The 26,006-nt window shown below is 38.5% G+C and overlaps 1 protein-coding gene across 7 annotated transcripts in view; it reads left to right on the top strand.

Annotated features, from left to right (window-relative positions):
• Uimc1 (ubiquitin interaction motif containing 1) overlaps window positions 1–26,006 on the top strand; it is an 81,095-nt gene that overhangs the window by 40,583 nt on the left and 14,506 nt on the right. For all 7 annotated transcript variants that reach the window (XM_050144483.1, XM_050144479.1, XM_050144482.1 and 4 more), the window contains 3 exons: window positions 6,112–6,188; window positions 10,847–10,950; window positions 16,667–16,820. In XM_050144483.1, coding sequence (XP_050000440.1) covers window positions 6,112–6,188; window positions 10,847–10,950; window positions 16,667–16,820 — 335 coding nt within the window. The remainder of the gene's footprint in view (window positions 1–6,111; window positions 6,189–10,846; window positions 10,951–16,666; window positions 16,821–26,006) is intronic.

The raw sequence follows: 26,006 nt of genomic DNA, 5'->3' as shown, positions 1-26,006 counted from the left end.
CATACTGCTGTAGAATGAGGTATAAAGTTAATCATTTTTTAAAGTAAGTGTGGAAATAGCAAGTGAATGAGATGGAGACTGGAGGAGAGAGGGGAAAACAAAATTAAATAGATGAAAGGAAAAATAAGAAATTGAATAGAGGAATTTGGGGGGTGTGGAGAGACAAGAGCAGGAGAATAAGAAAGAAAGCATCACTGAGTAGAAAGTTCAAAAGCAAAATTTCATAAATGTAGGATGAGGAGCAAAAAAAGGAAAAAAGTGAAGAATAAAGTTGTGCACTGGTGGTGCATCTCTTAATCTAGTTCTTCCCAGGTAGTAGCAGGCCAGCCTGCATAATGAGATCCTGTCTTAAGAAACTAGGAAAAAGTTTTTTCCTAAATGGGAAAAAAAAAGTGGATAAAAAATTAGAGAAATATTTGAAGAGAAATAGCAAATTAGAACATTAAAGAATTTTTAATACAAAAAAAAAAAAAAAAAAGCCAAAAGCCCCAACCCTTTTCTAGGGAGGTAGAGACTAGAGGATCTTTGTGAGTTTGAGTCCAGCCTGGTCTAGATAGGTTTTTAGACATCTAGGTCTACATAGAGAGACCCTATTTCAAAAAGCAAAACAAAACAAAATCCTGGATTATAGGGCTTAGTGGGTGGAGGCGCTCACTGTACAAGTCTGATGTTCTGAGTTTGATTACCAGACCTTGTGGTGGAAGGAGAATACTGACTAACAAAAACTGTCCTCTTATCCCCATACCTGTGCATATGTACACACACACACACACACACAAAATTTTAAAATCCTAAGCGTGGAGGGGAAAAACACACACACAAACACAAATAACAGAACCTAAATAAGAAGAAAGAAAAAAAGATGATGTAGCAACTTCTTTCTGGATCCTTGAATAATAAGAGTCAGGAGTAGGGTCAATTTGACTGTGGCCTGTTGATGTGTCTGTCCTTCGGTTTATGCTGTTACAGAGTCTGTATTGCGATCTGTCGGAGTTCTCTTCACAATCATTTTCTTTCTTTGCATGTCAGGGTCTGTGGGTCACATTTAGCTTTGTATTCTGTGGGCTGGGCAGATTTTCACATCTTCCTTAGTCTGCCTGTATTGTATCCTCTTATGGCTGTTTATCTAAGGAATGTCTCCCAAGTAGATTGGGAGTGTGGAAATCATACTACAGCACTGAGATTGGTACAGGCAGAAAGACATGCCTTCATATTTTCAAGGTCTCCTATGTAGTAATAATTCTGCTGGAGAGATGCCTTTTTGGGTATCACACTCCAGGAACTTCAGAATTCTTGGGCTTAAAAGTAATGAATGTAGGTAGGTAGTTGTAAAATTTGATCTGCTCACTGACCTAAAGCTCAGAGCTATTAAACTCCATCATAGTTCTTGTTGATGAGATCTGTTCCTGGGTACTGAGCATAGGGTTGTTACTCCTTATACATGAACTAATCTAAACCAGACTCTTGCCTGTTCCCTTTGGCCAGAGTCTAGCCCTGCTGCTATCCTCAACTGCCTTTTAGAGGCTTCTCTGACTAAAGGTTTATAGCAGGACAAATTAAGGTTCCTTATCCTGTTGATGTTCCTTGATCTCAGGCCCCCAGGGTAGTTCAGTTTTTGCTTTTTTTTAAAGTTTTTATTTATATGTATATGTGGGGGTTTTAACTGCATGTATATTTGTGTCTGGTACCCTTAGATGCCAGAAGAACACATCAGATTCCCAAGACTAGAGTTATAGACAATTGTGAGCTGCTGTGTGAGTGTTAGGAATTAAACCTCAGGTCCTTAGGAACAGCCAGTGCTTTTAACCACTGAGTCATCTCTTCAGCCTCAGTTTAGTTTTTAATAGATCCCCCTCCCCAAAATGGTTCCTGGCCACTGCCTTCCAAGTCATATGGTATAACAAAAATGGGGTTTGTCTCTACTATAGATCTGTCTACTGGAGTAATCACTGTCTCACTGAAATCTGAAACTGGATTTGAAATCTAAGAACTGGGGCTTTTCCTAGGAGTAGAACTACCTTGCTTTCCTCTGGCTTTGCTTTTTGAAATGGCTTCTGAATTTTTTTCTGGGCCAAGGAACTTTATAACTGCTGTACTCAGCTTGCTGTAGACTTGGTATGCCTTTGTTCTTGCTTGCAAAGTAATAAATACTTTTTATTTTACTTATTTTGTACATTTCCAAATCTTTCCCTTCTATCTCTTTGGCGTAGTCTGTTTTTTTTTCTTATTCTGACTTCCACAGAGACATCTTTTTGGTTTGCTTATACTTATATGCATTTCCAAATCTTACTTCTTAAACTTATGTATTATTCAGGCCACACAGATTCTGTACCACCCTCACTCTATCTCTGCCATTGTGTCTGGTTAGTTTCTCATCTATCTGATACTATAGCTATATATTTGTATTACTTCTTCCATTTTTAAACATTTTATTTATTTATTTTTTATTTATTTGTTTGTTCTAACAGTTTTAGAGTTAGTTTTAATTACTCTTTGTTTCTATATAAGCAGTGACTTTAAACTGCCCCAAGGAGTTGGTGGTATAATTACTTCCCCAAGAACAAATATTAAGGGATTCTTGGCCCAAGCATACTCGTCTTTATAACTGTATGATAACATGTGTATGTCCCAGTTTTTAATTGATCCTACTTCCTGACACTAACACACGCATACAATACACATATATACATGCTTACTCAAAAGGGCTTGACCAGCTCATGCTCTGAGAGCACAGTAAATTCAAGCTGGTTAGAGACATGATTTTTGAATCAGTAACAATACTTTCCTATCAAGGAACTTTATTAAAACACTACCAGCCATAAACTAAAACTCTTTAAAACTGATGGCTATTTTAAAAAACTCATGAAGTGACAAACACATATGCACAAATATCAGAGTTTCCGTTAGCACAAAATGAAATTAGTTTATTTTTTTTGTTGGTTTTTAATTAAAAATGTTTATTGGCTATTGCCCTTAATACATTTAAAACATAAAAGAATTTTTTCAAATGTGCTAATAAGAAAAAGACCCAGGGACCTGAACAATGTTTAACAGAACTTACAGTGTTTTGGGCATAAATAAAACTCATAAATTGATATGGATTCTTGGATATTTACTAGTAATCCTTCAATAACGGGTTTGGTATTGACCAAGAATACAAACACATAAACAAGTACAAAATACATTCAATAGAGATCACTGAGAACACAAACTGTCTCCATAGCATCCTTTGCATTCATGAGAAGTCATCATACCACTAAATGGAAAAACCAAGTTGAGTTTCTAACACATAAGAATACAATTAACTACATAATTATTGCATACAATGTTCAGTAATGCCCATTATAAAATTGAAGCCAACAAAATATAAGAAATGCATTTCTTGTATCTTCAAAAAAAGATTTTAAATGGTTATTTTTATAAAAATTACATGTATATACATGTTTTGAGTATTCTATAGAAAAACTGATAAATATAGAAAAGCACACACACACAACAACAACAAATAAACAAAAACCCTGTCATACCAACAAAACTATAGAATCAAGAGAACCCAGGAAGGACAACCAGACTCAGATCCTGCAGCTGCCAACCACCAACTCTGCAAACCACAGACCAAACTTCCTGATGCATTAAAAAAACAAACAAACAACAACAACAACAACAACAAAAAACTCCAGTCACTTCCCACCCAGCACGCCTTGGTGCAGGGGCTCCGAGACTGCCAGCCTAAGGAAAGATTTCATCTGGGAAACAGAGCAAGTACTTGGAAAATGAGCATCAATGTTGACCAGGAGAAGGGCTAAGCAAAGCTGGTTCCATCTGTAGGAGAAATCACTCTGGGAGAGAAGACTAGGAAGTCAATGTGAAACAGTCAACTGAGAAGAAGAGAGGCTCTGTGGACTCTGCTGAATTCTGGAGGGGGCATGGTCAAGGCTTGCAGTAAGAATTCAAATTACAGCTTCCCCAGAGATGGATAGGACTAGATTTGGAAAATTCCTTTTATGATATCCTTCCATTTCCTCAGAAATACCCAAACTACATGCAGAACGAAGGCTACTTTCAATGTTTGTGAACCAGTGCTGGTCCTCAAAGTCATGAAGAATTCCAAACAGAGATCATGTCAAGACAAATTCTGCCTTGATTATTTGACTCTGATGATTTACAACCAGAATGTCTTGCCATGTTTTTTAACAAGGAAAAGTTGACCCTGGAGGAAACATTCTGCTTTACTAAATCAAAACATGCTGAAGTTAAATTGAACCCTAAAAAGAAGATTCTAGAGATTCTCCCTAAAACCGTGTCTGCATTTTCCCAAAAGTCCCTGAGAGCATGAGGAGAAACAAAAACCCCCTGTTCAAATCAGTCAGGTTTCTCTCCAGGCCCCAGCTGTGCCTCTCCCCCACCCATTAGTTTATTATTTTTTATTTTATGAAATAATCTTACACTGTGGCTTCATGCAAATGGTCAATTTGCTGGCTACAAATTCTCAGGTCCATACAGTTTCCTTTTCAACATTCTCAAAAAATTTTATTTATTTTTATGTGCACTGTTGTCTATGTCAAGGTGTCAGATCTTGGAGTTACAGGCAGTTGTTAGCTGTTAGTTGAACCCAAGTCCTGCAGAAGAGCAGTCAGTGCTTTTAACCACTGAGCGGTCTCTCCAGCCCCACTTCTCCTATTCTTGATGATTAGGTAACGGGGTTACTTTCCCAGTCTTTTTTCTTTAATAATAGATAATGGCTAGCTGGATATTAACTGTGTCAGTTTTCCAGCCACTTTTTCCCCTTGTCTGACAGTTGAGTTTTGGGGGTTTCTCAAGAGTTGATCCTTGTATTGAATGACTGTTGTCTCTCATATGGAATTTAAGGGCCAGTTGTCATTACTAGAATTTAGGTAGTGGTCTTTGTTAAGCATTCGGTGAGTAGTACTAGGTATTTATATCTAAGCTGAAGAATATGGAGGTGGTTGTATTCTTCTGCTTTTAAAATACTTTTGGAAATGTTTTAAACTGAAGTTGGTCCTCTGCTCCCTGTAGACCTCTTTTTTATTGTGAGCCTATGCAGAGCAGATGTAGGTTTTAATAAATGATTATATGTTTTGTCACCAGGAGAGAGTTGAAATCACATACAATGTGGTTTGACTTCAAATTGATTAGCCCATTTTATAAATGTCAGCAAATTGTCTTGTGATGGACTTTTTGAATAGAGCCCTAATGTTACATGCAGAGTAAACTGTGTCTGGCTTGGCTTTATAACAAATGCTCTGAAATGTTTTATTTAGAGAGAGAAATCACTTGTGGTTTCCTGTCATGATTTAGTTATTTATCATGAGTCTCAGTGGTGGCTATTCTCTTTTCTCTGTGGCTTTTGGCTGATGTGAGGATTTGTGTTTTCAAGTGTCTTCTTGCGTACTTGATCAAACTAATCATAAAATTCTGTGAAGCATGAGGGAACTATTTCAGATGCTAAGAGTTCTCAGCCATGTGTTCTGATATCAGGAACAGATCATACTCCATGAACAAACAGGCAGGAAAAACCAGAAGGTTGGATAAGGGAAGCCATTCATAATTAAGCTTTTCCCAGAGGAGATATTCAACTTGTGTGGACAGATTTTTGCTGTAGGACACTTTGGGATTTTATTTTATTTTTGTTGCTTAGAAAGCTCTATCTTGAGATAAAGACGAAACCTTAACTGTAAGGTGAGGAAAACCTACTGTGCTGTCAGGAGAATCTCCATGTTTTCTGAGTTCATATCTCTTGCCTTCAGAAGGCTATAACTGGTCGCTGGACTGCAAAACACCTTTGATACTTTTATACTGTAGTATAATTTTTGTCTTCTCTGATAGTCACTGGTAGTTCTTACCCTTTAATCCTTCCTTTTTGGAGACTACAAAAGGGAGTTTTTTTTTTTTTTTCATTCAGTGATTTCATTGGAACCGAAGTTGTAATTTTCCCTATTTCTGGCCTACTTGGCACTGCAGATTCCAATGCTTGTGGCATTGTACAGGATATATCAGTTCACTTGTGGCTTTGTAAATTGCCCACCTTTGCTTGTAGGCTGTGCTCTGCTTTATTTTATGAGTTTACTTATCATTTGATTCTGTTTTCAGCATTGCAGCTTTGGCCAATAAGAGAAACTTAGTCCTTATGCCAGAGAGTTCTACAGAAGAAATTACTGTTTGTCCTGGTAAGTACACCATGACTTTACTGAATTTCTGATATTACTTATCTGCCTTTTCATTCCTATTCAATTTTTTGACTGTTCAAACTATTCTCAGGAGGGTTATGTGTGATTTATGTGTGTATGTGTTTATTGCTAGTGTACATACACACACATGCTCGCATACTTGTTTTCTAGTAGACACAGGTTCTGATTATCAGCTTTATTTTCTGCCTGAGGAGTAATTTGGTTTTGAAATTAACTGGCTCTTATGTCTACTTGCTTGCCTACCATGTGATCTGAAGAAGCAACAAAATATCAAGAATAATCCTTACTTAACAGTGTATTCAGGGCCAAAGGGATTTAAATTTAAACAATCCTCAAAATTAGACTGTTCTCAGGTCACTTTCATTGTTAAGCAAAACCCTCTAGTAGTTTGTTTTGATATTGCTATTATTTGAGGTTTTATGAGTTCAGGAACTGAATTTTTGTGCAGTTTTGTGGCTGGCACAGTTAATCGTAGATAAGATCTGGTTAAATGCTTTAGTTTATAAAGATGGAGTTATATATTTTTCTTAGGCATAAGGCATACTAATTCAGAGTTTCATGTGAATGGATTTAGATATATAAAATGATTTAAAATGAATTAAGATAGCCACTGTCTAAGAGAATTCTTTAATGAGTCGTTGTATAATATGAATAATTATTTTGCTAAATGAACCACTTTTACTTTCTAGAGAATATGTGTTAGCCAGCCGTCATTCATTCCTTCCTTCCTTCCTTCCTTCCTTCCTTCCTTCCTTCCTTCCTTCCTTCCTTCCTTCTTTTCTTCCTCCCTCCTTCCCTTCCTTCCTTTTGCTAAAAGTAGAGCCCATTGTATTACTCAGGAATCTTATTCATGTGATGTTAAGGAACTACCTACTAATATTTAAACTCACCGGAAGGCAAGTAGTATACAAATGTTATTCAAAGTCATAGTCATATTTGGGTTTCCTTTAGAACACATTCAGCCTGTCAGTATTTATAGTTGTCTTATTTTATTTCTTTATTTATTTTATTATGTTATATACTGTCTGTGTGTATGTCTGCAGGCCAGAAGAGGGCATCAGACCTCATTACAGATGGTTGTGAGCCACCATGTGGTTGCTGGGAATTGAACTCAGGACCTTTGAAAGAGCAGGCAATGCTCTTAACCGCTGAGCCATCTCTCCAGCCCAGTTGTCTTATTTTAATTTCTTTCAAATTTTTTCCACAAAGACTAAAACTTAGTTAACATATACTCTAGGGAAAAATTCTATAAATACTTTAAAACACTTGGAAGCCTGTCAAAAAGGTTTTTATTATTTTAAGAATGTAAGTAATGTTGGCTTTTTTTGTTTGTTTTCAAGATAGTGTTTCCTGTGTAACAGTCCTAGCTGTCCTAGAACTAGCTCTTGTAAACCAGGCTGGCCTCGAACTCACAGGGATTCGCCTGCCTCTGCCTCCCGAGTGCTGGGATTAAAGGCGTTCGCCACCACTGCCTGGCCATAATGTTAGTTTTTAATGAAAGTGGTTTCTTAATAAATTTGAAATGTATATGAATTACTGCCTAATGATAACTACTAAGAGACTCAATTACTAAAGTGCTCTGATTTTGGCAAGGGCACTCAAGAATGTGGTGCTGTCTTTGTGAAAATAAAACTTTATCCTTTTCTCTGTGTGGAACTGATGAATTTTGCCATCCTTCTGGGAAGTCACTCTGTTTGAGATGATGGCGTATAATGTCATTGTGGCATATTTCAGAAAGAACCTGCAAATACAATGATCATCAAAGTCTTAGCTAATAGATTTAAATTTTTACATGTGTAAGGGGATATGGGATAGATCAAAAAGCTTAAAAGGGGACCATGGAAAAGCAAAAGATTTCCTAAGGAAAAATAAGGTAATAGAATACACATGGCATGAAAATGCAAAGAGGACTGACTACCTGGGGAAGGAAGGCACGAGTAGTTGAGGAGGGGTATATGGGATGTGATAATAAAAACCTTTGTTTTGTATACTAATTAAAAATAAAGCTGGGCGGTGGTGGCGCAGGCCTTTAATCCTGACACTCAGGAGGCTGAGGCAGGTGGATCTGTGTGAGGCTTGCCGGTCTACAAGAGCTAGTTCGAGGACAGGCTCTAAAGCTACAGAGAAATCCTGTCTCAAAAAACCAGAAAACAAAAAATAAAAAAAAAAAAAAAAAAAAATTGGAAAGTCCTAGGGGCTGGAGACATACTCTTCCAGAGAGCCTGGTTTGAATCCCAGCACCCACATGGAAGTTGTTTAGGTCAGCAAACAGTTGGGTTTAACTGTAAGCTAATGGTCGGAAATCATGATAGTAAAAGCTACTATACCTAACTTCAGTTAGAAAGGGCTTATTCTCTCTTTAGCTGTGTTTATGTGAATGCAGTTTCTATGGAGGCCAGAAGAGGGCACTGGATTCCCTGGACCAGTTGTTAAAGATTGTTGTGAGCTGCCACATGGGAGTTAAATCCAGGTTCTCTAGAAGAGCACCAGTGCTCTTAACCAATCTCAAGATTAATTTTGACTCATGGTTTCAGGGGGTTTAGTCAGTAGTTGCTTATCTCCATGTGCTTGAGCAGAGCATAAACATGGTAGGAGTATGTGGCAGAGAAGCTTCTTTACCTCATGGTCTATAAGAACCAGTAAAAAGAGAAATAACAGGAAGACTTGAGCAAGATAACACCCTCAGGATGTAGTTATCAGTGGCCGGTGTTCTTCAGCTAGGCCTCACCTCTTTTACCGTCTCCCAGTAAAAGCCAATCATTGTGAATCTCCAAGTGATAACTCCATTCACTGGGCCAGAGCCCTCGGGATCTGTCTCAGGAATTGCTGTCACGGACACACCCACCTGTACTTTACTAACCTTCTAGGTTTCTTTCTTAAGTCAGTCAGTCGGGTTGGCAGTCAAGGCTGACTGTCACAGGACGGCACCAGCAGTGTTTGTTTCTGAGGCACCAAGGCTCTCTGAAGTGTTTTCATGGTTAGATCACTCATCTGTTCATCCTTTTTATTGCTGCAGCCGTCCATGGGAATGATTCTTATCTTTGAACAGTATATTTGGTGATAAACTCTTTCAGGGAAATTTAACACAGAAGATTTTGCAGTTAAAGAATTGTGAGCCTGTTACAACCAAATTGGATAAAGAGTTTCTAATTTTCAAATATAGTTAATACTATAAATGTATTTAATTCTTTAATCGTTCTGAAGATAGTTTAGAATTTACATATTTGCCCAGTGTTGACTATTCATTGTATTGTGAAGCATGAAAGTGTCAGAGGTATAGTGTCAAACAACCGAAAACTTAACAAGGCTTACCTTCTGAGATAGATTTCTTTATTTAGTTATGGTTGTTATAAGCAAACATTGGGGCTAGAGAGATGGCTCAGAGGTTAATGGCACTGACTGCTTTTCTAAAGGACCCGGGTTCACATACAGACAAATATAAAAGAGGGAAATAAAATTTAAAACATTTAAAAAATAAAAGGAAATACCATAGACTTTGGCTTATAAACAGCAGACATTTATTTCTCAGAGTTCTGGAGACTGGGGAGTCCAAGATCAAAGCGTCCAAGGTCAGTGTTTAGTGATAACCCACTTTCTGGTTCCTAGATATATCCTTTTACTATGTTCTTAAATGGGAGACAGAGATGACAGCTCTCTGTAGGGTTCTGATAAAAGGACACTAATCCCATCTTTTTTTATTTTTCCACTCTTATGACCTAATTACTTTCCAAAGGCCTCCCATTTCCTCTTATCATCATTAGGATTACCATTTCATCATGAAGTTTGAATGAGACATACACATTGAGTTTACAACATTTCTTTACCAGATCTGTTGTCATTTGAAATACAATTTGTTATTCTTTTGTTATATTGACAGGTGTCTAGAATTTCTAGTTAGCCAACTTCAAAAAAACATTTTTATTAATTTACCCCCAACCCCTGGCCAAACTTTCCCCAAACTTCTTTTAAGACTAGTAAATAGGGGCTGGAGAGATGGCTCAGTGGTTAAGAGCATTGCCTGCTCTTCCAAAGGTCCTGAGTTCAATTCCCAGCAACCACATGGTGGCTCACAACCATCTGTAATGGGGTCTGGCGCCCTCTCCTGGCCTGCAGGCATACACACAGACAGAATATTGTAAACATAATAAATAAATATTAAAAAAAAAGACTAGTAAATATTTTAGGTTCTTTAGGTTAGATGTTTTGTTAAAGCTATTCATCTGTTTCACTGAAAAAGCAGCCATAGATAATATGTAGCTGAATGAATATGACTGTATTCCACCGGGCCTTATTTACAAACCGAGGCAGCTGGCCAGATTGGACCCAGAAGGTATCTATAGTTTTCTGTTCTTGATTTACACTATATCTCTGTGTTAGTAGTAGGTAGTACAATGCCTGGGACTTTTTATTCCATCAGTATTTATTGAAATAATAGATAATTGCTTAAAGAACATATTAAAAATGGATTATCTTTGTATAGAATGCATATTCTGATTTTTTTTGCCTTACTTTCTGCTTTTCCTATTCATCCTTTTAACTTTTACACAGTTCTGTTCTGTGTAAATTATGTCACAGTAAAGCTTCAAGAAACTAACTAGAATTAATGGTATTTACTTTTTTTTTTTTTTAAATTACAGAGACACAGTTAAGTTCCCCTGAGCCCCTTGACCTCAATAGAGAAGACTCTCCAGGTAGCAGCGAGGTCCCCATTGAAGTAAGAAGGACAGTGAGTGATAAGCAGGTGAATTAATACTCTTCTCCATGATTTTCTTCATGAATTTTTATGCTGTCGGTCTTCTTTGTGATAGTGTTCACCTCGGTCTGAAAGATTTTGGTGGTAGAGTTTTAGTTTTGGAAGGGGGCAATTAGAGAGAAATTTTTATAGTTGAAATTATCATTTCAGCACTGTTTATAAAAATATCACCTTTTTTGTTTATTTTGATCTTTGAGATAGGGTCTCTCTACATAGCTCTGGCTGTCCTAGAACTCACTATGTAGACCAGGCTGGCCTCAAACTCACAGACATCCACTTGCCTCTGCTTCCTGAGTGCTGGGGTTAAAGTTGTGCACTACCACACCCGGCCACTTAACCATTTCTTTTACTGTTTCTGTTAGAGAAAGATTTAGAATGTTTACATGATTTGCTCTAGTTGATGTTACTATTAATTATAGAACTAGAACCTGAACATAGCTTTGTCTCTAAATCTATAGAGACATTTTCTATTATATACAAATAAGTAGAAGAAATAAATGGGGTGGGGACAGGTAATCACTGTGTAGCATAAACATATTGTTCAACCTTATTTTATAAATCTTATCAGAAATACAAAGGGAAGACAAATACATGAATCTGTTTATATCATTTACTGTCCCTGACTACACATGCTTGACCATAGCCATACAGTTGAGATTCTTAGAGTAACCTAAGCATGGTAGGACAACCCTCTAATCCTAGCATTAGAGATGCAAACATAGGTGTATCTCTTGAGTTTGAGGCCAGTCTGATCTACATAGTGAGTTTCAGGACAGCTAGGGCTATACAGAAACTGTGTCTCAAAAAAAATCATAGAGTATATTTTTTATTTTGAGTGCATTTATTTGTGTATGCTCATGTAGAGACCAGAGGTTGATACCTTCCTCAGCCAAGCTCCACCTTACCTTTTTTTTTTAAATATTTATTTATTATGAACACAATATTCTGTCTGCGTGTATGCCTGCAGGCCAGAAGAGGGCACCAGACCTCATTACAGATGGTTGTGAGCCACCATGTGGATGCTGGGAATTGAACTCAGGACCTTTGGAAGAGCAGTCAATGCTCTTAACCGCTGAGCCATCTCTCCAGCACCTCCACCTTACCTTTTTGAGATAGTCTCTCTCACTGAATCTGGAGCGCACTGTTTTGACTAATCTGGCTGGTCAGCAAGCCCCTGGGTTCTTCAGATCTCTGCTTCCTGCATCTCTGTTTCCCTTTCCCATCTCCCTAGTGCAGGAGTTACAGGTGTGCACAACTGGCTGTTCTGTAACTGTTCAGTATCTAAACTCAGATCTTTAGACTTGAGTAAAAGCACTTTACTACTGAGCCATCTCTCCAGCCCCTTTATTGTATGTATTTTTCATTTTACATTTAACTAAGTAATTTCCTGGAATTCTGTTGCTGTAAAAAGCAGTTTGAGGATTGAATAAATTCTTATAGAAATAAAAATTTTGCTCATATTTATGTTTATGGTCCTGAACACTTTAAAGAAACTTAATTTTCTCATTCCTTTTTAACTGTAAAGGGTTTTTTGGAAACAATTTTCACAGTAGATGTTAGGTTCTTTTCCTAGTTTCTGCACTGCAGGTAATTGGCTAGAAACTGCTTTCATGAATCATACACAGGTTTCTTGGAACCTGGTGTGTCACAAATGACAGGTTGGGATTTCCTCATGCCGGTATAGGAAAAATTAGCCTCTGTAGCACTGAGGTTAGATTCTACTAGATAATATCAAAATGGCCATTGGGTTTTTCTTCCCAGGGAAGATACAGAACCTTCTAAATGGGAATCAGGGAACAGAGTATTGGCAATATAGTTATCCTAACATGCAGAAGAAACCTACAAGCCTTTAGTTATCAAGGATTTTTTTTTCTTTTTTAGAATTTATTTATTTATTTTATTTGCACTGGTGTTTTGCCTACATATATGTCTGTGTGAGGTTGTCAGATCTTGGAGTTACAGTCAGTTGTTAGCTGTCATGTGTGTGCTGAGAATTGAATCCCTGTCCTCTGGAAGAGCAATCAGTGCTCTTAACCCCTGTGCCATCTCTCCAGCCCTCAAAGGTGCTTTCTTACCATGACTACAAAGGATACTGTTCTTGGGGCCAAAGAACATAAGCCCCATTTGGAAATTATAGTGTGCATTCTGCACTGCTACCTAGCAAATGAGTGCTTTTTACTGTTGCTATTTGATTATGTCTGCTTATGCTTCTAAGTAATCTTGGAGGTTTCTTGGGATCTATCTGCCTCTGCCTCTTGAGTGCTGCTATTAAAGCCATGTACCATACCTTGTTTTTTGAGAAGGTTCTTTCATAGGCCTGGAGTTTGTCAATTCTGATAGGCTGGTTACTGAGCCTTAGATATTTGCCTGTCTCTGCCTCCCCAGTGCTGAGATTGCAAACATGTGCCACCATGTTCTTCTGGGTGCTGAGGATCAAATGGAGATTCTTTTAGTTATTTGAGACAGGGTTTCTCTGTGTAACCCTAGCTAAACTGGAACTTGCTCTGTAGACCAGACTAGCCTTGAACTCAAAGATCCCGTCCGCCTCTGCCTCCTGAGTGCTGGGATTAAAGGCGTGCACCACCACCATCTGGCTCCTCAAAATCATTTTTAAAAGATGGGTTTCTTAGAATATTAAATTAGACAGAATATAAAACATATAGCTGACCTGACACAAGTAGAAGTATGCATATAAAAAGTTTTTCTGCTTTGAAGTTTTTGTGACTGTTTAGTGATATTAGCTTGTTAATTGGGGTAACTGCTTGATAGTACTGACTTATGCATACCAACCTTGTTATAACTGCAGTCTCTCTTGATTTGATTTCTTACAGTAGTCAGTTTTCTTTGAAAATGGTAGATTAACGTTTTCTCAATATTGTACTTGAGAATTTTCTTGATGTGCATTGTCATAGATATTCTGTTCTCAGGTGAGATAAGAGAAGTTGTTCCAAACCAAACAGTTTAGTAAGTTTTTATTTGAATAGAATCGTATAGAGCCTAGTGTGGTGGCACACACCTTTAACCTCAGCATTTGGGAAGAAGAGGCAGCAGATCTCTGAGTTCAAAGTAGTCTACATAGTGAGTTGCTATGTCCTGTTTCAAAAAAACACCCCTTCCCACAAAAAGTCTTTTGGTAAGAAGGATCAAAATGAACAACTTTCTAAGCTCTTATAAGCCAGGTAGAGGAGGGTGAAGAACTTGGTGATTTATAGGGTGTGTCTTTATTTTCACTGGGCTTATTTGTTGAGGTGGCATTTTTTTTTTTTGAGGTTAGAAGTTTAGGCTGGGTGATGGTGGCACACACCTTTAATCCCAGCACTCGAGACCAGCCTGGTCTACAGAGCTAGTTCAGGACAGGCTCCAAAGCCACAGAGAAACCCTGTCTTGAAAAACCAAAAAAAAAAAAAAAAAAAAAAAAAAGTTTAGGCTACAAGAGTTTGCCAATTTTTTGACATAGTGACATGATATTGTCATTTATAAAATGTGTTAGTTGGCATTCAAAGCTCTCCTGGGATGTGGTCTGATTGTATCAGACTTTTCTTTTGGGCCACCAACCCAGCTCCCAATTCATGACATAGAGACTTATTATTATGAGTGCTCAGCTTTATCTTTTGCTTATCCCATTAGCTCTTAAAATTTGTATTAACCTGTTTCTCTTCATCTACATTTTGCCTCTGGACTTTTTTTACCTTTCTTTCTGTGTGTCCTACTCCATATCTGACTGGTTGGTGACTGCCTGACTGGTTGGCCACACGTCTCTCTCTCTTTCTCCTTTGTTCTTTCTTGAGCCTAGATTCCTCCTGCTACTTATTCTTTCTGCTTGCCAGCCCCACATATCTCTTTACTGCCTAACTATTGGCCATTCAGCTTTTTATTAGACAAATCAGGTGCCTTAGGCAGGCAAAGCAACACATCTTTACATTGTTAAACAAATACAGCATCAACTAATGTAACACACTTTACATAAAGTAATAATTTACAACATAAACAAATGTAACATCTTTGCCAAGTTAAAGTAATATTCTCCAATACCTGAGAGCCAAAGATTGGACATACCTACAAGGGATTACAATTCTGTGTCTTGAGTACCACTTTTGATATCTCATTGTGTAGTATTTTTTACTTACTTTACACAGTGTGTGTGTGTGTGTGTGTGTGTGTGTGTGAGTGTGTGAGAAGGTCAGGAAAACAACTTGCTGGAGGTAGTTCCCTCCATCTATGTAGATTTTAGAGGTTGAACTCAAAAAAGTCATCAGAGTTGGCATCAAACACCTTTTACCCATTAAGCCATCTTGCCTGTATGTATTTTAAAACAGTAGAAACAGCTCTGTAGACACCAAATCTGATGAGCTATACAGTCCTAATAAAAGCTGCTTTACTCATGTTTTTTTTGCCTTGTAATTCCTTCCTACTAGTTAATATTTAAACAGACCATTTTGGTGATATTGGGGAAATAGCTTTTATCTCAACTGACACAGCTGTGTCACTTGAGAGGAACAAACCTCAATTAAGAAAATGTCTCCAGAAGACCAGCCTGTAGGCAAGCCTATAGGGCATTTTCTTAATTAGTAATTGATGTGGGAGGGCCAACCCTTTCTGGGTGGTTTCAGCTCTAGGCTGGTGGTCCTGGATTCTATAGCAAAGAAGACTGAGCAAGTCATGATTGAGAGCCAGTAAGCAGCACCACTCCATGGCCTCAGCATCAGGCTCCTGCCTTCAAGTTCCTGCCCTGTCTTTGATAAAGAACTGTGATGTGGGATTATATGCAATAAACCCTTTCTTTCCCAAGTTGCTGATGTAGGAGTGTCTTCTATCTATCTGTTGCTTTCATTGGTTAATTAAAAAAGAAAACTGCTTGGCCTGATAGGTCAGAACATAGGTAGGTGGGGAAGACAGAACAGAATGCTGGGAAGAAGGAAATGAGGCAGACGCCTCAGGCAGTCGCCATGATTCTCCCCGAGATGGACATAGGCTAGAATCTTTCCCAGTAAGCCACCACCTCGTGGTGCTACTCAGATTATTAGAAATGGGTTAAGCAAGATGTGAGAATTAGCCAATAAGAGGCTGAAACTAATGGGCCAGACAGTGTTTAAATGAATACAGTTTCCATGTAATTATTCTGGGGCTAAGCTAGCTGTGTGGGAGCTGGGCGGGAGCCAGGCGGGATGAAAAGCAGGCCTGTCCGCTGCTCTCCTTATCACTACAAGTTGCTTTTGGTCGTGGTGTTTCATCACAGCCAGAGAACCCCTAACTAAGACAGCCAGCCTGCCTGGAATATGAAGTATGGCAGACAAGAGAGACCTAACCTCAACAAAGTGGAAGGAGAGAACCAACTCCCAAACTTCCACATGCTTACTATGTTGCATATACATACACATGTACACACACGATAAACCAGCCAAAACTACACACACACACACACAAACAAAAATTTAAAATTGCCTGTGCAAGATAATGGCAACTATAGGAGCAAGAGAAGACTTAAAAGAGGCTTTAATAGAAATTAGTTATTGTCTTAACTAATAACTTCTTTAGGCGTTTAAATACTTATGTCTTTGCTTTTTAGTCCTTGGTTTTTGAATCTGGTATAAACTGATGGGTATTCTTTCTTTGAAAGTAAATGAAATGCAGATGGGTCTTGTTCTTTGGGAGAATAGACATAAACTAACAGTTACTTACAGTTGCTGTTTGCCATGCTCTTTAGGTTGGTGATAGAGAAAATGGCGAGAAAGCAATTCCCACTCCTGCATTCTCGTCTAGTACCCGGGTGTCCTGTCCACTGTGTGACCAAGACTTTCCTCCCACGAAGATTGAACAACATGCCATGTACTGCAATGGTCCAATGGAGCAGGAAACAGGTAAAACCTCACCAGAGTGACCTAACTTTTGTTATTTTGAGACAGGGTTTTACCATGTAGCCTTGACTGGCCTGAAACTCATGATATAAACCACGCTGCTCTTGAACTTGAAGAGATCCTTCTGCCTCTGCCTTCTGATGCTAGGGTTAAAGATGTGCACCACCATACCCAGCTGACAGTGTAACTCTTAACTTTTTTTGCACAGTACTTTTGTAATTTTGTATAATATAGTGCAGGAGAAATAGGTCTATCTTCAAAGTTGCTGTTGTTTCTAAATAATTAGTTTCTAGTTCATTCAGGTCCCTTTTCCTTAGTAGGTATAGTACCTTGTCCCAAGTTCCTCAGGAAAAGGGAAAGGGGAAAAAAAAAACCCTTTCCTCTTAATGTTCCATTTGCTCTTTACTGTGCATACTGAAAAGCTAATGCAATGCAGTAAACCTTGCTTTTCAGTTTATATATTTAAATATTGAGACTCCTAAGCAACTTGAAAAACTTAAGTTCTAGCGTAGTCTGTTTTTTATTTAAAAGAAATGTTTTGTAGTTTATATTGATAGACATTCCAGTTAGAGACAACTGTTAAAACTATCCCTAATTTATATTTCTGTCCCATATATCTTTGCTGGGTTAAGCCAAAACTACTGGTAACCCCTTCAAAGAGTATACCAAAGCCATAGTTTTGATACAGTGTGAGATGTTGACCAAGATAATATTCTTGTAAATCATATCCCTTAATTTACTATCCAGAATCTGCTTTTCTGTCTATGATTTTAACCTTTAAGTTAATTAGTGTTAGCATAGCTAGAGCTCCATGATCCACCATTCAAATGAAATGGAAGTGTTGTGACCTTTTGATTTTTAAATTGTGGCCAATTGATTTTTAAAACTTGAATGTATCTAAATCTGAAATTGTATATTAGTAAAGTATTTTATAAGTTAAAATTGCCAGAAAGGACGACCACTTGGCTCATCTATAATGGTTGTACATGAGTTGTATAACCCCTAAAAGCTCAGGAAGTGCTCATCCTAAAAGATGACTGGAGTAGACTAGTATTCTGCTGGATTTCTCCGCTTACCACCCATGTCATATATGTCAGAGAGCTCAAGCAGGTGAAATGGCTCCGTGGGTCAAGGCACCAAACCTGATGACCTAATTCTGACTCCTGGATCCCACATGAATAGAGGCTAGAAGAGGACATTGAGTGTCTTCCTCTAATATTTTCCATCTGTTCTTTGGGGCAGGGTCTTTCTGAACATTGGGCTCACATTTTTCTCAGCTAGACTAGACTTCAGCAAGCTCCACTGATTCTCTTGTCTTCACTCTGCTCAGAGGTGGGGTTACAGGTATGTGTGGGATGCCCAGCTTCTCTAGGATCCAAATTCTGCTTTCATGATTGTTCAGCAAACACTTAATCACCATGCCCCGGAACACGCTTTTAAAAAATTTTTTGGTAAGCCTTTATGTGGGTTACCAGAGAAGTTTTAAAACAGATTTCTGATACCAAGAGGTTTATGAACTTATTTGGGAAAGTAAATTTTTACTCAGGAAAGTAATTGCAGTTGTTTAGAGTGCATGGCTTGTATATACCTAAGTGAATATCCCTGCAAATGAGTACAGTGCGGGAGAGAAGGGCAGTGACTTATCATGACTTAGATAGGCTGGGGTTTAGCCTGCTTTGTGAAAGGTGGCATTGTAGGAGACTTTGGAGCAGGGAATTGATGTGGGATTCCTCTCTGTATGCTGTGAATACCATTGGTTAATAAAGAAACTGCTTTGGATGCCGGGCAATGGTGGCACACGCCTTTAATCCCAGCACTAGGGAGGCAGAGGCAGGCGGATCTCTGTGAGTTCGAGACCAGCCTGGTCTACAGAGCTAGTGCCAGGACAGGCTCCAAAGCCACAGAGAAACCCTGTCTCAAAAAACAAAAAAAATAAAAAATAAAAAAAGAAGCTGCTTTGGGCCTATTGCAGTGCAGAATAGGGAAAGACCGGTATTCCAAGCAGGTAGAGGAGGAGACACCATGTAGCTGCTGGAGGAGAAAGATACCCACGCGCTGGTACCAGTAAACCGTGAGCCTCTTGGTAAAATATAAAATAACAGAAAGGGTTAATTTAAGATGTAAGAGTTAGCTAAAATACACTTAAGCTATTGGACAAACAGTATTCAATTAATGGTTTCTGTGTGATTATTTCGGGTCTGGGAGTCCGGGAAACGAATAAACAGCTTCCATCTACAGGGAATTCTCACTGGAGCCATCCCACAGTCTTCTCAGTCCTGTTTTTTTTTTTTTTTGGGAACAATTTCAGGATTTAGGTAGGTTGGGGAAATGAAAAATTATGTGAAACACTTACTAGTGTGTGTGGCCTTTTCTTGATCCTTGGCTTAGTTTCCATCAACTTGCCTGTGCCCACATCTTCCTTAAAGATGGAAATTAGGGATTGTTTTTTGTTCCTCTCAACATAATTTCTAAATCTTGGCTAGCAGGCTTTTCATACTGTAAAGTTTGCCATCTTGAAAATGGGAATAAGCCACATAATGGAGCCTGGAGACAATTTGTCTAATTCCTGGGGAGCAGAGGAAGAATGTTCTTACCTCTCAGAGTTAAGTACCAAGGTTTCTCCCTCCTTTCTTTTCTCTCTGATGCTGATCCTAGACATGCTTGGTTTGGCTGTGTAACAGGAATAGTAATTAGCATCATTTACATGGAATGTCTACCATTTATGCCTAGTTACCGTGCAGTATAATAACAGTTATGCATGTCATTAAAGATCTGTCTGATTAACTTTGCTGTAAGTTTTATTTGATTATAATACATTATGGTTAAACTGACTTGTGTGCTCAGTTTATTTTAGTGACATGGCTATCTGATCAGAACTATAAAAAAGTAAAATGTTCTTTAAAAGGATTGTTTGCAGGAGATAAGACTCACTATGTTGATTCAGACTAGAACAAAAGCTGCCTTTATATTTATTTTCTGAAAAATACATTGAAGATCATTTTTATGTAAACACTTGGGAAAAATAAAGCTCCCTACTTACTTTTTTAACAATAATGTATATCCAATACATGAAATTAATATAAAAAGTCACTACTCTCATGGAGTGTACACTCCATTGATGGAAGATAAACCAGAAAAAGAGTAAGGAAGCAATACGTCAAGTGGTAATAAATTCTGTAATAAATTCTTAAAATCTATTTTGTGTGGATGTGCATATGCACATGTGTGTGCATATGTATGGAGGCCATAGGTCATCCTCAAGTATTATTCCTTGGGAGCCATGTACTTTGTTTTTTTTTTTTGAGACAGGGTCTCTCTCTGGGGCTTGACGGTTAAGGCTAGACTGGCTAGCCAGTAAGCTCCAGGAGTCTGCCTGTGTCCACCTTCCTCGTGCTAGGATTATAAGCATATACCATCATGCTCAACTTTTTTTTTTTTTTTTTTTTTTGGTTTTTCGAGACAGGGTTTCTCTGTGGCTTTGGAGCCTGTCCTGGAACTAGCTCGGTAGACCAGGCTGGTCTCAAACTCACAGAGATTCGCCTGGCTCTGTCTCCCGAGTGCTGGGATTAAAGGCGTGCGCCACCTTCATGTAGGATTTGCTGAAGGAAGCAGAGGCAGGAGGATCATGAGTTTGAGGCCAGCCTGGGCTACACATGCTCAACTTTTTTATGTGGGTTCTGGGGATTAGACTCATGTTTTATACTTGTGTGGCATTTAACTGCCTAAACTGTCTCTCTAGACTGGTGATAAATATTTTAGGAGAAAAAAAGTACAAAGCACAAGAAGGGAATAGAGAGTACTGATGTAACAATTTAAAACAGTTGTCAGGAAGGTCCCATTTAAGATGGTGGCATTTAGGGCTGGAGAGGTAGCTCAGCAGTTAGGAACATCTGCTATTCTTTCAGAGGTATAGTGATACTTTGTGGTTTTAACAAACAAAGCTTGCCTGATGACCAGGGTGCAGAGCGAAACCACTAGAGGCCAGGGAGTGGCAGAGGGATCTTTGAGTTCAAGGCTACCCTGAGCACACGCGAGTAAATCTGTCTAAAAGAAAGAAAGATCTCACACAAAGTACTTGGGATTCCACACCTTTAATCCCAGCACTAGGGAGGTGGAGAGAGGAATATAAGGTGGGAGGAGACGGAGCTCAGTGCAGTCTGAGGCAGTCAGTTTGAAGATGCAGTCTGAGGACAGGATCTCCCTTTCCGTCTGAGCATTGGTAGAGGTGAGAACTGTTGGAACCCACAAGACTAGACAGTAAATGCACAGCTGATAGATTCATAAAGGCAGACCCACAAGTGTACAACTTATGCGACAACCTGTTTTCCAGAGCTGCAAAAATACTTGTCATTTGGAAAAGTTACTGTCACATCTGTAAAAACCTTGTGAAGCTATGATTCTTCCCTTCAAAATGGGGTTCATTCCCAAAACACCTCAGCAGTGTGACTCTTGCACAGGCAACAGAATGACCTTGCTCCATTCCCTCACACCACAAGACCTTAGACTGATAACACCCACTCTTTGTTCTAACAGTCAAATTTACATAGAGTCAATCCCACAAAATTACCTGCTAACAGAAACATGAAAATTTCTATAGAAAACAGGCACTGAGCAGGAAGGCAGCATGCCCCACCCTTGCTAACAAACAAATATGGGCATCCCCAAAACTGGTTGTTACCAAAGAGATTAGATGAGAAGAATGGGTGAATCCAGGATGCAGGAATGTTGGGTAACTTTATCAGACAGTTTGAAATGTCAGGTACTTCCCCTTGCTAGCTCTTTCCTGGGCCAGGCCACCTGTTCTGGAGTATTGCTTGTCAGATTCTACCTGCCCTCTTTGTGATTTTGATGTGCATATTATCATTGTCCTTGCCTATGGAATTTTCCAACTGTGTCTGTAAAAACTAGAAACCTCGAGGAGATCACATCACCCCTTGTTTTCCCCTTACTCTTCTCCTTGCTACTTCTTCTACTTCTTCCCTTTACTCTCCTTGTTCTCCTTATTCTTCCCTTTACTCTTCCTCTCCTCTGTGCCCCCTTCACTTCACTGTCTCCCCTTGCATGAAAAATAAAGAAGATGCAGAGGTAATGTACTTGAGTTAATTTTTTTTGCCCTCAGATCTTCACTTGTCATAGACACCCAATTCTGAGCCCTGAGTGGGTACTGAGGCTGGTACTGAAGGCTCTCGATAGAGAACTCTCTGGTGGCTGGCTGCATTGCTTCTCTAATCTCTCAGTTTTCACCCTCTAATATCTGACTCTGAGTTTTTATTACTAAGATCAGTTAGAATTCATGGTACACAGAGGACTTGTGTTTAATTCCCAGTGCCCACATGATGGCTTATAACCATCTAACTCCAGTTTTAGACAGTGTGTCTTAACACTGTCTTCTGATCTCTGAAGTCACATGCATACATTCAGGCAATAATTCTTTCACGTAAAATAAAGAAAAATATAAAAAAGAAGGTGGCATTTGAGTAGAGACCTAAAAGAAGTGAGGGAGTTTTAAAGTGAGAAAGTGTGTTAGAGATCTCTGGAGTAATAGCAGAAGGTATAGAGTGAATCTATATATAAAGGGGATTTTGTGGAATGCCTTATAGGGCTGAAGTTCATCTAATTCAACAATGGCTGGCTGTGAATGGAAGTCCAAGATCCATTACTTGCTCAGACAACAAAACTGATTGACTCAGCTGGTCTTCAGTATATACTGGAATCCCAAAGAAGTAGGCTCTTATTTCAGTGCATGAATGGATGTGCTAGCAAGGCAAGGACAAGCAGGCAAAGAGCAAAAACTTCCTTCTTTTATGTCCTTATTGTAAAATGTGCTTGAAACTGGGTGAGGTTAACATAACACAATTAAAGGGAATTAGAAACTCTGAACCTCTGAAGATACACCTGAAACCTGTTAGTCCTGGACTATGAAGCCTGTTAAATAGGTACACCTGTCTGTGTTTTAGAAGGAAACTTCATAAATGCCATGGATGAAGTAATAAGTTAACAGTACCTTAAATTATCAAATGCCACTAGACAAATCTGGGAGGGACAAATCAGCAAAAATGAGACAGCTTTTTAGCTACACAGGCAATCCCAAATCCTCTCCATAGCCCTTGGAGAACAGTAGTCTTAGAAGCAGTGCTTGCCATTAGCTGCTGAGTACAAAAGGCCCAAAGATTTTTCCTTTGGGGGGAAAGACTTGAGCCAAGAATGAATGTTTAAACAGAGGGTGGTAATTTTAAGGATCACGCAGGTTGCTGTAGGACAGTAGATTATTAGAATGGGGGACAAGGGTACAGTGGGGGAACAGAGTTAACATTTTGTTTTGGGCAGAACAATAGAGTGAACGTAATGTTTGCCAGTTGACTAATAATTACCTCTTTTAGAATCAGGTTCCTCATTTATAAAATAAGTCCAACAGTAGGGTCATGAGAATCTGAGACACTTTATAATGTCTTTGGGTAGATATATAAAGCATTATGCCTAGATATTTAATAAATGCTAGATGCAATTATAAATTACTTCTAAATGTCTAGTATTATTTCTAGGGCCTGTGTTTGTAATAATTAGATAAGCTGTCAGTTGGGTATAAGTAAGGGGAAGATGGTCATCAAGGCCAAGAGTCAAAGTGGTAAGAATAAGTTAAATTAGAAGTAGTGGTACACACCTTTAATCCCAGCACTTGGAGGCAGGTAGATCTCTGAGTTCAAGGCCAGTCTGGTCTACATAGAGAGTTCCAGGATATCCAGAGCTACATATATACCCTGTTTCATAAAACAAAACAAATAATAATAAGTTAATAAGAAATACATAATAGCAGCATTTAGGAAGCTCTAGGCATTAACTCTATTTACTTTTTGCCTAGGTAGAGGGTTATAGCATAGAGTCATGATACTGCTTAGAGTTTTTTTCTTTTCCTGGATATCGCCAGAAAAATAATGATGAATAGATAGAGGGATACATTGAAGGAAGTGGGGATCTTTTTTATGATATGCCTTGGTGATAAAGGACTGAGGCTTAGAACAGGCTTGACTTAGGTAATGTTAGCATAAATCGGTAAGGCCTTAGTATCTCTAAGTAGGATTCACTTCTCAAGTTAGACAAAGTTGGACCTTTTCTGTTTTAGATACCTGTTAGTTACTGATCCAAATGTAATTTGTAAAACTCTCTGATCTTTTTGTATTAGTGTGGTGTTTGTAGTACCCAGAATGATTAGATTAGCTATATTGCTATTAGACTTGTTCTAAAGGGTTAACAGTTTCACTTTATGGGATAGATTTAATAGAAAAAAAAGTGTGGATTTAGGAGACAGGGTGACGTGGGGAGATACACAAATAAGAAATAGGCTATGATCGCATAGCAATCATGCTAACAAGTGCACATAAATAGCTGTAATACAATGCTAAAAATACTCACAGAGCCTTACAAAGAAGATTCTGTGTTGTTTCAGAGGAAAATGTGATTGAAGATTTAGAAGAAAAGAGCACTAATATATGAACATAGGTCACTTAAATACAAACACGTAAAACTTGTGCAGAAAAAGAGCAACAATTAAATATGGCAATGTGGGCATTGTGGAAGGCAATAGGAGAATGACACATGTAACTTAAGCTAATGGGAGTTTGTCGTGGGAGTTTTTTTCAGCTTTGAAAGTTATTTGTATGTTTATTTCTGTTTTCTATATTCTTTCTAGGTGCAAGTGTTAAGATACATCTTAGCCAAGTGTGTAGGCAGAAGCAGGAAGACTGCAGGTTTGAAGCCTGGCTGGCCTTGAACCTGTGGCAGTCTTCCTGCCTCAGCTTTCTGAGTGCTAGGATTATAGGCTTGTGCCACTATATAGTTTAAAGTTGGTGTTTGGTATGGAATGATTGGCCAGGTGTATACCCGTAATACTGGTACTTGGAAGGTAGAAGCAGGAGGAACAATAGTTCAGAGTCATCCTTGATTACATAGAGAGATTGAAGATGGGCTACATGAGACCCTACTTCAAATGTGTGTGTGTGTGTGTGTGTGTGTGTGTGTATTTGTATGTATGTATGTATGTGTGTATACACACACTCACACACAAAGTACATAGTTGTCTGACTGCAGCATATCCACTTAGGATCTCAAGCATCTTTGTTCTTCTCGTCTTGTTTTGAATGTTAACTTTTGTAGTTATTTCTATTCATTGTGTTTTGATATTGAAGAGTCAGTGCTGTGTGACTTTTCCAGGAGAGATGTAAGCAAGCATCTTTTTACTCCAGCTAGGATACCAACAGCAGACCAAAGAAATGATCCCACTCAAGTCTAGTTTGGTGAGCCAGTGAGTTTGAGAGTTACTAAATATGGGCATGAGTGACTCTCAGGCAGTTGTATCATGGAACATTTCACAGGAAAATGGATGACCACTCATAGAACCCTCATCCCTGGAGCTCCCTACTCAACTTGTTGGCTGTTTTACCTTACTATTTACCTAACCTCTGAGAGGGCCTTATAAGTCCTGTACATTTTTGAGCATCCTGTGCCTCTCAGCTTCGTGAGCTCCCCTCCTCCCTCCAAGTGAGAATCACAACACAGCATCCAGGTCTCAGAACTTCTTTTATCAATTTTCTTTGTCCAGATGTGCTTATTCCATCCCTTCTTGAAAAATAAAATAGCTACTTTAATACCTGAGTTAATACTCAAAGTATTATGTACAAAAGGAGTATCTGCAGGTAAAACTGTTTTACTTTAGGATCTAGTCACACTTTTTATGATGTTGAGGCTCTATAAATAAGTATCCCATTCCAAAATAGTGTTCACCATGGTTTAAAAATTTTTTTTTTATGTTACATTTATTTACTAGGGAGAGAAAGGGCCACTAACAACCTCAGTGCAAGTGTGAGGAGAGAGAACAGCTTGGTTCCTTTTCCCCATGTGAGTGTGGAGGATTTAGTACCCACTGATAACGTTATTTAAATTGTTTATCACTGTGGTAATGATGGTTTTTTGTGATCCTGCTACTTCTGCATTGATTAGCTGACATTCTTCTGTAAAGACTTTCCCCTCCCCCTTTACTATTTCTTTTTAATATTGCATGGGCTTATGGATTTATTTTTTGATTTAATATTTCATTTTTTTCTCTTTTTTTTTCTCTTTTTTTATTTTTTTATTGAGAATAGGAAAAAAAAGTTTCCGCCTCCTCCCAGCCTCCCATTTCCCCCCCCCTCCCCC

The sequence above is a fragment of the Alexandromys fortis genome, unplaced genomic scaffold, assembly GCF_014885135.2.
Source record: "Alexandromys fortis isolate MF-2015 unplaced genomic scaffold, M_Fortis_MF-2015_v1.1 scaffold_1, whole genome shotgun sequence".
Classification (NCBI taxonomy): Eukaryota; Metazoa; Chordata; class Mammalia; order Rodentia; family Cricetidae; genus Alexandromys; species Alexandromys fortis.
Note: the sequence above shows the minus strand (reverse complement) of the source record. Positions and strands in the feature narration are given on the sequence as shown.